This window comes from Epinephelus moara, chromosome 11, assembly GCF_006386435.1.
Source record: "Epinephelus moara isolate mb chromosome 11, YSFRI_EMoa_1.0, whole genome shotgun sequence".
NCBI classification, from domain to species: Eukaryota; Metazoa; Chordata; class Actinopteri; order Perciformes; family Serranidae; genus Epinephelus; species Epinephelus moara.
In genome coordinates this window covers 23,871,536-23,884,201 of record NC_065516.1, presented here as the reverse complement: position 1 = coordinate 23,884,201, position 12,666 = coordinate 23,871,536, and the positions used below count along the sequence as shown (strand labels likewise).

Sequence of the window (12,666 nt, the reverse complement as noted above, 5' to 3'; positions counted from 1 at the left end):
TGAAATCTACTGTGTGTGCTTCCAAGGGTAATTGTACTAAAGTGTTATTGATCATGAGGCACAGGGATGATTCAGCACGCTGTATGTATAGTATACGCTCCTGGAACTGCTGCAGCCTGATGCGTAATGTAACTGTATGCAGTGTGTGAAGGTAACTGTATACGTACATCACTGCTTAGCAGTTATTTATACATATAGGGTTAGGAAGTATGTCTGTCTTTCCTTTCACCATGCATCTGTGTGTGTACGTGAGGGTATGTGTGTGTGTGCATGTTAGTGGGTGGGTTGATGTATTGCGTATGGGTCTGTGCTCCCTGGGTCTCTGTGTCCCAGTAGAATAGATGGGGGACATGAGTCATACATTAGCCAGAGCAGCAGGCACACTCCCAGCCCAGTCCTCAGTGCCACAAATCTGCCTCTGAGTGTGTGTGTGTGTGTGTGTGTGTGTGTGTGTCTGTGGGAGTGTGTGTGCAGTGACTATATGAGGAAATAAATTCAGAGCCAAAGGCAGAGAGAGAGCAAGAGAAATAGTGACACTGTGAAAGTGTTATTAGAGACAGATGATTGTAGCCCTGAGGGTTGCTTGTAAAGGACATGTACATCAGTACCACACTGAAATTCAGATTTCTCTCTCTCTTCCAGCCTGTTTTTTTTTTGTATCCCCCAGCCTCTCGTGTCCTGTTAACTCTGCCCACACATATTTAACACGTTGCTCCCTGTGGGTGCTGCCAATTATTTTACACGGGCTCTAAGTCATGCTGCCATTTCCAGGTGTAATGGCTTTATTCTTGGAAAGTGTACGGCATAATGACTGTTGTTTTCATTCGGGGGTCTTCTCTCATATTAGGCTTTTTTATGTGCTTTATAAACGTCAAGAAAGCTGCCCTACAGATGAGTTTATTAGTGGTATTAGTAGCAATATAAGTACCCTGTTTTAACAACCATAACTCTAAACTATCTGCGTGTACAAGAGAAGTCTTTATAGCACCATAAGAAATTAGTATCAATCACTGTTTATTAAGATGTGTCCACTGGAAAATGTATCCCTAAAATTAGACTCAATGTGAATCTCTAAAAAAGATAAATGTTTTTTTATTTATTTATTTATCTGTAACCGCTGTAACTGCTGCACAGGTCACCAGCCTGTCACAGGTCTGGCGAAGTCATAGTAGTAGTAGTGGTAGTGTCTTGTTTTTGCATATTTACCTTGGGTGCAGAAAAGTAAGCATGCTGTGATTTTATATAGACATTTAGTATGACTGACATTATCTGAGACTCAGATAGGAGGTGTAAGTGTATACTGGTGGAGCTCAAGGTTGTTGTCATGGGTAAAAGGTGAAAATAATCATTTTGGCTCAACACGTCTGTCACACACTGAGATTTAGAAATACTTAGGACTTATTCTAGATGAGCATTTTCACCTTTATAGAAGGAATAAAGGTGGTATCAGACTCTGCAGGTACTGTGAGGCACTGGGAGCTGCTCTTAAGAAGGTTATGTCATGTAGGGATCTTGGTTATAAAACCAAACACAGTTGTATAAATCTTGTGTCTGTCCTATTTTAGATTGTGGTGCAGGGGTCCTGGGTTATTGTAAGCAAGCAGTTCAGAACAGAGCCGTGCGCTGCTTTCTGGGTGTTCTCAAAATGGTGCCAAAACTTGCCGTATGTGATAACATGGGACTGAAGCGTCATAAGGGTGACGTGGAATATACAAAACAACATGCCAGATAACAGACTTACCTAACAAATTTCCTATTTGGATTTTTCAGACAGGTCCCCAATATAGTAAATGTAGAAAGAATGATCTTGTAGTGTTAGTCAAACTAAAACAATACTGTTTGAAATATAAACAGAAATTGTCAGAAGAAGTTTTGTGTAAACCAACATTTAGAATAAACAGTCTGATAAAGTGTATTTACCATTCAGGGCACTGTGTCATCCTTTACCTGCCCAGAACACAGATGTCACTCTGTGTCCAGTTAATCTTGCCTCTGGCAGTGGAAACCAGACAGTTCCACTCACTTCAGAGGAAAATATAAAGTATCACCTGTGTGATCTGAGAGAGGACAATAATGAAATGCACTTTTTGCTCTATTGTCCATTATATTACAATCTTAGATATGGGCTTTTCCTTAAAATGTCTGCAGAATGTCCTGGTTTGTTTTTAAGAGTCTGATGGACGTAGACTCCAGTACCTGTTTACAAAGTTCTCCACGCTGATCAGTTTGTATTGAGTGTCTACCAGCAGTGTAGGAGGGTGCTTTATGTTTGATGTGTTTGAGGCACTGTGCTCATATTTGCTTTGATATTGTTTGACCTTGTTTGACATTGAGGTGTTTTATATTTGTTCTTTCACTCTCGTGATGGTATTGCTTTTGTTTGTTATGTTTGCTGTGTCTTGTCACTCCATGTAGGCTGAGCACATTTAGGTGTGTGACGCTTTGAAAAACAAATTACCCTACCTTATCTTAACCTCTAATCCTAAATTAGATCATTTGTCTGTATACTTTTATATGTTGTTAAGTTGTAAATTGTGATAATTTTTCATAAACATCTCCATATAAACCACTTTAAGAGCATATTTACATACAGAAACTTTTTGAACTGAACATGAGCTCGTTTAAAGGGCAAAAAGGGCATCCCTTCCCCGAGCAATGTTTGTATGGGGCATGCTGATTTTTTTTGTTGTTGTTGTTGTTCACTTGCAGAGGCCATGCCAGGAGGTTTCTAGGTGTCTGCTTACACTAGAGGAGCTCTTGAGGCCAAAGTACATACAGTACATTTGTGCACAGGACTATCAGGGGAAATGTCTGTGTGGGGTGTCTCATGATCGATCTATATATATCTAACAGCTGCTACACATACGCTTTCAATTCATCATTTATTTATAACAGGCAACAACAAAGACAACAATGCCACACTGTCACAATCAACAAATCTGTACACAAAATAAATAAAGTAATCAACAACTCTATCTACCATACAAACTACAAGCAGGCCTGTGTTCAGTTACAACAATCAGGTTTCAAGTGCGTTCTCCTCTCCTCACTTCATTCTCCACTGCTGTCCTTTGTCCTCCTCTTCGTCTTCTCTTCTTCTCCTCCTCTTTCCTTTATAAACAGTCACATACTTATCAGTATCTTCTCAATAAGCTTTAATCAAATAACCCTAGAGAACAGACACATGCAGCAGCTGCAGTGTCGTGCTCCTCTGCGCTGTTTGTTCGTGCAGCACCAAAACTCATGTCAGATTTGTTTAAATTAATTATCAAAGCTGCGGTATGGGAGATGGAAACAATATTTCAAGCGGAGTTTTGGTTTCTGAAGACACATGGAAGTGGGAAAGCAGTTCGGCATCCGTCTCTTCTCGCCATGGGCAGCTGTTGAACTCCAATAAGCCAGAGAGTTGGAGGGAGATGGTGTGGTTTTAAGTCAGACTAGCTTACTGTACTTGTTGTTAAGCTCAGTAGTGGGCCATTGCCTAAATCAGCCTGGCTGTAATGAGATGTTTTATAGTGGATTAATTTCAGGCAATCACTATTGTTACCCGGCTGACCATGGAGGAAGGTCAGGGAGACGTGATGCTGCTCTACAGGGTGCTTGATTTGTGTTGGTTAACTGCGGTGACTGTGACAGGGGAAGTTAAAGAGGGAGAGGCAGGGTCTCGACATACAGCACGCTTTTATTTGAGAATGAATGCAATGAGCCAACTTTAAAAACTAAAATGATTAAAAGAAATAGGAGAAAAAGTCGGAGGGCATTCCAGGTGCTGGAGCACCACCTGGAATATATCTGGGCATGTGCCTGATGTTCAAGATTAATGTATCTGTCCATGGGGAGGTTTGTCTTGGACATAAAGGCTGCCACATTAAAATACATACATAGTCCGGAACAGACGTGAAGTAGAAGACGAGTTTTTTTAGCTACTCAGGTGTCTCCTCCTCCTCCTCCTACTTAATTGGAGCCCTGTAGCGTCTACCTGATGGGAGCGGTTTGTATTCTGAGTACAGGACATGGGAGGGGTCTGCGATAATTAAACAGCTTATTAAATCACAGACATTTCACCCTTCTTAATCAACATTAAGCAGATGCTGCTTTGCACACTGAGGAGTTTTTTAAACATGAGTTCATTAATAAATCATTTCATCGGGCTGCTGATGATGCTTTTTCGGAGGTTTGTGTTTTTGAGGATTCAGCACTCAGCTGCTGTGTACATTGGAGAGTCCGTCTATTCTTCACTAAGGTCACTTCTCATGGACGTCACTCACTGCTGAGTGGTTTCTAAAGCCATGTTGAAGCACAATCAATTTCCTTCCTTCCAGGCAGCCACTGGTTCATCGCTCTTCTTTTGTGCTGTGACCTTTGAGCAGAGCCACCAGACGTCCTGACTCTGATTAAAGCGCTGATGAACCCTGACGTTAGATGAGGCTGATAACACAGAGCTGTTTTCTCTCTTACCAATCTCTATGATCTCAGCGTGCCTTTGAACCGAGATGCATGCACCTGTACGTGGTGTGTGTGTGTGTGTGTGTGTGTGTGTGTGTGTGTGTGTGTGTGTGTGTGTGTGTGTGTGTGGATGACATCATGCCATCCTCCCTGGTTAGCACCACTAGTTGTACTTTACACTGGCGAGTCCTGATCCGTGGCAGCGTGGCTCCAGGATCCAGGTTTTCTCCAGCAGCTGTCGGAGTGGGGGTGGGACTGCACTGCAGTGAGAGAGAGAGAAGGAGAGAGAGACAGACAGAAAGATAGATAGAGAGAGAGAGAGAGAGAGAGAGAGAGAGAGAGATGCTTGCCAATGTGATACCGAGTCAAGAGATCCATATAGCATATAGAGGAAGACCGAGTGACAGAAGAGGAGAGGAAGCTGGTCTGCCTCACAAACTGTACACAGACACTGACGCAAACTCCACATAGGTAACTACAGTCGCATGTGTGTGTGTACCTGTGTGTCTTCATGTGTACGTGTTCTTGCTTATGCGTGAGCGTGCTCAGGTCTGAGTAATCCATCGTCTCTGTTACTCTGGATGTGAATTAAATTTGCTGCTAAACATGATTTCCCCATAGGTTGACATTAAGCCAGACTGTGGTGCTTTTGGATTTTAAAGGGAATCCACCCCCTGATGTAATTGGATTGCAGACAAATTTGACACAAGCCAGTGTGTATTGGTGTGTGTGTGTGTGTGTGTGTGTGTGTGTGTGTGTGTGTGTGTTTGTGTGTGTGTGTGTGTGTGAGTCAGAAGGAAAAATGAGTCGTATATTAATTATTTTACTGCTGCTGTTGTTGCTGCGTCTCTGTTATGTCTGCGCCTCTTGGCTCAGCGTCTGTGCAGCCTCGCATCCTGGTGGAGGAGGAAGCTGGAGGTGGCAGTGATGAATGCACCTGTGTGTGTGTCTGTGTGCATGTGTGTGTTCAGTGGGGCGTTGGAACCACAGGTGTATTCTCCATGTCTTAAACTAACACTCATACATCTTCCTCAGCTCTTATCTCCCATCTCGTTCATCTGTTTCTCTCCACCTCCACCTTCTTAATTCATCACACACAACACACCACCTCTCTTTGCACGGCTCCAGTTCATATCACTTTGCATCATCACTGTGTTGTTTTAATGACATTCAAACCAACTGTTTAGGGAAGATCCCCAAATACAGAAGTGCACAAGGACCAAAACTCAAAGAGGAAGGAAAGTTGTGGTCAAGTTTTAGGCTTTACTGTCAAACTTTGTGGTGGATAAAAGACGAAGATATAAGATTTATTTTTTTTCTCTTTGTAACTTTTTTAGTGTATTTATTTCTTTCATAATTTAATTTCTAGCAATTTCTTTCATTTTCTAAATCTCCCTGTCTCTCAGTCTGTCCCTCTGTGGTGCATCAGCCATGGCCGATGACTGTGTGTGTGCATGTGTGCATCACCACGTTACATATCAGTTTTTGTACTACAGAGGGTGCGGCGGGTGGATTCCCATTAATATTCTTTTGATATGTCTCAAATGCATCATACTTTCATTAACACCCCCTCACACCCCCCCCCCCCCCCCCCTCTTCTCCTCTCTCTTTCACCCCTGCATCAGCTTCCATTTGTTGCCATGGCAACTGTGTTTGATCTCCTCTACCCGGCCCCTCCATTCAAGCGCCCTTCTTGTCACCCCATTTCTTCCCCACTCCTCGTTTTTTTTCACCCACTCACCCAGACAAGCGCACACCAGAGACACTCTCCTCTGTGTTTCCTCCTCCTCCTCCTCCACCCCCCCTCCTCTCATGTCTCTCACCTTTCCCTTCACCATCAGCCCCCTTTTTTAGAGAGGCAGCCACACCCTCCCTCTCTGCTAGTTCTGCAGTTGCCTCCATCCTTTCTTGTTTTTTCCAGCCACCTTGTTTTTTTTTTTAACTCCCCCGACCCATTGTCCTCGCTCCAGCCCTCTCCTCTCTATGTGCTGCCTCACCTTTTGAATTATTCATGTGATGTCACCGGCCACCCCTGTGACACACCACCAGAAGGTGAGGGCGGCTGATCAACATGCTGACCTTGTTGCTGTTGTGACTGTGTGTGTGTGTGTGATTTGAGGTGGATGTGTGAGGGGTCACATTTGGTACATCACATTTGCAGGACCTGGTCGTAATCATATGTGATGGTACATTTCATTATTGCAACCTGAAGCCAAATGGATTAGTGTGTGCTCTTCCCTAATCATGAGTAGTGTGTGGAGAGCTGTTTGTTTGAGTGTGTATTTGCAAATGTTGTATTGATCAGTCTAGAGAGCCTCTTCAGAAGCAAACAAGGCAAGCAAAGTAAGAGATTACAAGCGTTAAGATCAGTGTGTGGTGGCTGCCTCTGACGAGCTGGTATTACTTGTTAATGTTCATGTATTATGTATGATTTTAAGCACTGAGGATGGAGAAAATATTGTTAAAAGGTGTAAAATATATACCTCTGTTGGCAAGCACGGAAAGCTTATAATGGTACTGAGTTAGAGAAGTGTTACTTTATGGTCATTTTATGGCCATTATTTGTGCTTTAGGGTCTGTTTATACGACAACGATTTCAACTGAAAGCAGTAAACTTTAGTTGCGTTTTGGCTGATCGTTTACACGACAGCGGCGTGGAAACGACACCGTCTCCGTTGTCAATTTACAGTTCCTCTGAAAACGGAGACTTTTCGCACTAGGCAAGTCGACCATCACAACAACAATGGCGGACTCCCGAGCTCTGTTTGTGCTGCTCACCCTGTTGAATTTATCAACGCTTCCCCATCATAGTGTAGATTTACTGTAGCAACTCCACCTCGTCGTCCGTCCAGACAGACGTTCGTGCGGTTGCCATTTTGTTTGTTTATACATCACTGCTCTATAGAAGGAAGCATATGTGTGCAGGCGCGTGTTGTTTCATTGCAAAGTCACACCGTCAACTACTGGCCTGGCATGTATACTGCAGCGTTTTTGGTCATTTTTGCGAATCCATGTGCACAGCGATCGTTATCAAAATGTTGTCGTCTAAACACAGAACATTTTCCAAACGAAAATCAGAAACGATTCTGTTTTCAGTGGATCGTTTTCGTGTAAACATGGCCTTAGTTATGTTGGCTTGCATTATAGTCATGTTCCTTTCTCCTGTATGAATACAGTATTTCACAGAGCTGAATTAACACCTGAACTTCACAATGGTATTTTTTGCAGGGCTAATGTAGTGGATTGCAGATGTGCCCACCTCTTGTTCCTCCATTAGCACTAAAAGGATACAGTGCTATTAAAACCACTGAGGCCTCTCTATCAGTGACAACCCGGCTCTCAGTTCATATTAAATGTGCGATGTTTATGGGTCACGTTATGTTACTTAAATTGGAAGCTGCCGTCAAAGAAACACCCCCTCGTGAAATTACTGGCCACAAAACAAAGAAATGAAATCTGAAACAAGGGAAGCTTGTCGGGTATTTACTCACCAGCATTGTATGCCAAGCAGCCTGCTCTCCTCCCAACAGAGAGCCCATTAGTATTCACACGCAGGCCTCTGCAGTGATCAACACATGTTCAGGCGCACAGGAGAGAGGACTTGTATTCATATTCATATTCAGCATTCATAAGACGTTATCAGTATTCTGCTTGCTGTGCCTACTGTAAGGCACTTCTTTCCCTGTCTCTCCACCTATGCTGCACACCCCCACGCATATGCAAATCCATACACGCTCTCACATACACGCCATCCATTTTCAAGGTGCGAGGTGATTGATGGCAAGTTAGTTCGTCTGACCAGTGCTTCATCAAAAGGTTGATGCTGAGCCGCAGTTCAGAGCGCACAATTACAAGCAGTTAGTGCCCCTAAACTAAACTGCAAAGCCTGTATCAAGTGATTGTTTACACACACACACACACACACACACACACAGTGTATATACACAGTGCAAGTGTCTGAAGGAGGTCTTGTCAGATGATGAATACGTGGAAGACTCAGATAGGGCTGAGCTCTATTCCAGGCAGCACAATCAATAGTATACCAACACACACACATTTATACACACACACTTGTATTTGACCCATCAAAATGGAATAGAGAGAGAAAATTGCATTACAAGCCATGTCCAGATACTCAGAACCCCATCATCTAATATAACACGATTCAATAAATAAACACAGACACACACACACACACACACACACAGAGCAGCAGTCTAGTTAATCATCCCTTGTTCATATTTTGCTGCAGGATTGTCCAAACAGCAGTTCCTTCTGGGTGTGGCTGGGTCGTGTAGCAGCAGAGCAGCCATGCATGTGAACATTGGCTCTGTCTGCACACACAGCATGAGTTCATGTGGAGGAATATTTTGTAGCCCAGCGAAAGTGTTAAAGGCAGGTTGGCTGTTTTGAAATCAGTCCAGGTTTGTGCTGGAGTGGAGCGTGTCTGAGGAGGTTTGTTTTAGGCAGCGTTTAAGTCTTTACTGAACTGTAGGTGTTGCTACCCTCACTTTCCTCTCCGCAGGTTTGTGCACATCTGTGTGCTGTGTGTGAACAGCCAGCAAGACTCATCTTGTGTTTTTATTCAGCACCATAAGAAGCATTTTTGATGATTGATGGGGCCATTAATGTGAGCCTTCAGAAGACAAACACTGAATGATTGTGAGCGGATTTAACACTTAAATTGTTTTTAATGAATGCCCCGGGGCCAAATCAGCTCTGAGAGAAGAAACAACTCCCCAGTCGACACTTTTCAGCTCCAAATAACTGTCGGTGAAAATCAATATATGTCAACGCTGGAAAATATGCTGTGTGTAGCCCTACAAACAGCATATATAATCCACAGATTGAGCAGGGATACAGCGCTGGCTGGACTGAGCTCAGTGGGCCAGCTGCAGTTCAGATGCGTGTTTGTTTGCTGAAGTAACTCGCTTTGAAAAATAAAGAGAGATGAAAGTCAAAGAGAGCCAGAAGCAGGCTGTGACGCAGAGATAAAAGTGCTCAAATTGCTGCATTTGAACAGGCGAAATTGGCTGGATTGCCATGGCAATAGGGGGACCTCAGGTAATTCTCCAAATTACGGTCGTTGTCACAGCTGGAGAGTTATTGTGAAGGGTTAGCACGGTGTACAACAAGACACATTAATGGAGAGAGAGCAAGGAAACCAGCTTGTTCATGGAGAGTCTTTAATTCAGAGAGCAAATCTACAATTTAAAAAGCATTACAAAGAAGAGAGGGAAAGTCGGATGTTCCATAGGACCAGAGCAACATGTACTTTATATTGAATGGCACTGAAGAAGCCCAATTTTGTTTTCCTCTCTATTTGCCACAGAGGCCGACACTCACTTTGATGGTTTCTGCTTTTGAAAAATATAAAATCCACATTTTATGCTGCTAATGCGTCCTGTGTGTAGGAGAGTGAATTTAGAGAAAGAGACACACAGAGAGTCTTTAAGAGCGGAGGGGGTGTTAATTCATTATTCATCGTCTTAATTTGACATTAGAGGTCAATGTCAGTGTACGTTCCTCCTCTGCTTCCTCCCTCTTCCTCGTCTCTCTTTCCTCCTCATTTGTGCAGATACATATCTGAGTATTGGCTTACTGCGTCTGTGCATCAGCAAAATTTGTGCCTACTAGAGTTTGAGCTCAGTTTGTGAGAGTGTGAGGAAGTGTGTTGTGTGTTTCGGGTAATCAGTGCTGATGCTTTCTCTTTCAGAGCTGTTGTGGTCAGTGTCTGGTTTCTTTCTACTCTCTTCCTCCGTCTTCCCGCCCTCTCTCAGCATCAATCAGATTTATGGACATGATTCCACATGAGTTGACTGTTCTCATTAATCAGTAACATGTTATTCTCTCCAACTTTGTCTCGGTACAGAAACAGGACACATAGACCCAGTCGTCATCGAGCGCTACAACACCCCAGGCTTCGTCGGGTGTCTGTCGCGAGTGCAGTTCAACGGAGTCGCCCCCCTCAAGTCCGCGCTGAGAACCGTCTCACAGGCCCAGGCCACGCCAACAGCTGGTCAGCCAGACAGACAACCTGCAGCCGCCTCGCCGGTGTCTTACCAGGGCAAACTGGTGGAGTCCAACTGTGGGGCGTCACCTCTCACCATCCCACCAATGTCTGCTGCAACAGATCCCTGGCGTCTGGACAACACAGGTGAGGTTTAATCCGACTATCCTTAAGATGCTGCAGTCAGGGCGTAGGAAGTAATTTCGTAATGAGTAATAACTTCCTGCAGTAACAGCAGACATTTGCAAATTAAATTCATCTGTGCACACACAGCACTTCTGTGTCTAAGGTTGCATTCCACACCAGTGTTCAGTATTTCAGTGTCATTACTCGGATGCAGACGTATTCCTCAGGCTTGGTGCCAACTGTGCCTTTGGGAGCGATGAGCTATCCGAGTTCGATCCAGTCCATTGATTTGGACTCCAGGTCCAAACTCCCAGTCTTTAAATTTTCTATAGATAGATCTAATCTATAATTCATCCAGCCCTCCTTCAATCCATCACGATCATCTTATGTCTTCTCATTGATTTTTCTTAATTTGTTCTTTTTCAGATCCCATCCTCCTGACGTCCTGTTTTTCCATCTAATGTTCTTACTTTATTGGTTCTCTTCTCTCTGCCTGTGTCTCTCATCTTTTCAGATACAGTGAATTCTGGACGTTATATCCAAACACAGACAGCTGACAAACTATAATCAGTCTGATTGCTCTCCATCCCTTCTGTTGCTTCCCGTTTTCGCTCCTTTTTCCCACCTCAGCCTCCTCTTCTCCGTCTTAGTCATGCTCTTTACCTCCCTGGAGAACGATGCAGTCAGCAGCAGAAATAGCTGACAGCTCATTGCAGGGTGAAACACTTTGTGTGAGTGTGCGCAACGTATACGCAGGTTGTTGTGCATAGTGAGGTTTGATTATGCACGTCTTGATTTTCATCCATGCTTTAACGTGTGTGTGTGTCTTCCTATATACAGTATGGATTACAAATCTTTATTGTAGATCTCAACAATGTCTTCGTTCTCTTTTAGCACCCTCCACCTCCTCCACTCATCCCGACCTCTCATCTCTCTCTGTGCTCATTTGCCATGCACTGCTATCCATTCAGGGTGAATCGCAGCAATTAGATAATTGTTGCTGACAGAGAATTACAGTGGACAGGCGGAAGCAGCCGCTGTTATTAACCTCTTAACCTGTCATGGATCTTTAATGAATTACACGACACAGCAATGCATTAAATAAACGGCACTAGTCGTCCCCGTAGGATGCTTAGCGCTGTATCCATCAAGCTGACCGTCTGATGTATGTATGCAGCACTTTTTTGCTACAAGCAAAACTTTGTAGTTAAAATTCAGCCCAGTATTTGCATGAAATTATTCCTGTGACTTTTTATTGCTGAAAAAACAACAACAAGACTTCTATTTTTGTATTGCTGCAGGCAGGACTGTGACATGTTGGTATTTCCCTGACCTTGAAATGTACTTAGTCCATCTGTTTGGTGTTTTCATGTGCACTAATTGGTCTAGAGAACCTATTCAAGTTAGTTATACTGTTAGAACAGAATATAAAACCTCTCAAGCACTCTTTTAGTCTCTTTATGTGTAAATGTACGCTTTGAATTTTCTCCGTGCTTCGCTCAGACGCAGAGTTCCCCTTCAATGAGGAGAGGGTGATTCCTGATGGAGTCAACAGAGACTCAGCCATCATTGGAGGTAACAAATGTCTTTCTGAAAGCAGCCAGATTTTTGCATTCATTGTTATGTATGACAAGAAGAAGCAACATATTTTCATATTTAAGAAGCTGAAACCAGGGAATGTTTGGCATGACTGATTTCTGTTGATCGACTAATTAATTAATCAACTAATTGACCCCTCGCTAAGCCCCGCCCCTTTGTGATGGTCCAACAAGCTGTAGGAGTAAGCACGTAGCCCACACTGTAACTAACTGCACTCCCTGAAGGAATGTTATCATATTTTTGTAAAAATGAAGCAGTGATTGCAGAGAGAAGCAGACAGAGGGGTCTACAGTCTGTGTTTGAAGGATATATCCAGGATGTCAAACTGACTCAGCAGCAACAACAGGTTAAAAAGACAAAGATAGTTAGAAGCTAAAGCCGAACTATAGGCTACAGATCACAGTGTAAAAGTGAACCACCACATCACTGCTGATCGCCACACAAGACAATGAATATAAAGGGAAACTTTGCTGATATTGAACCAG

At 43.4% G+C, this 12,666-nt stretch overlaps 1 protein-coding gene across 1 annotated transcript in view; it reads left to right on the top strand.

Moving 5' to 3' along the window:
• The window catches only part of cntnap2a (contactin associated protein 2a), a 454,430-nt gene that overhangs the window by 437,863 nt on the left and 3,901 nt on the right, over window positions 1-12,666 (top strand). The window contains exons 25-26 of the mRNA XM_050057256.1: window positions 10,319-10,603; window positions 12,086-12,157. Coding sequence (XP_049913213.1) covers window positions 10,319-10,603; window positions 12,086-12,157 — 357 coding nt within the window. The remainder of the gene's footprint in view (window positions 1-10,318; window positions 10,604-12,085; window positions 12,158-12,666) is intronic.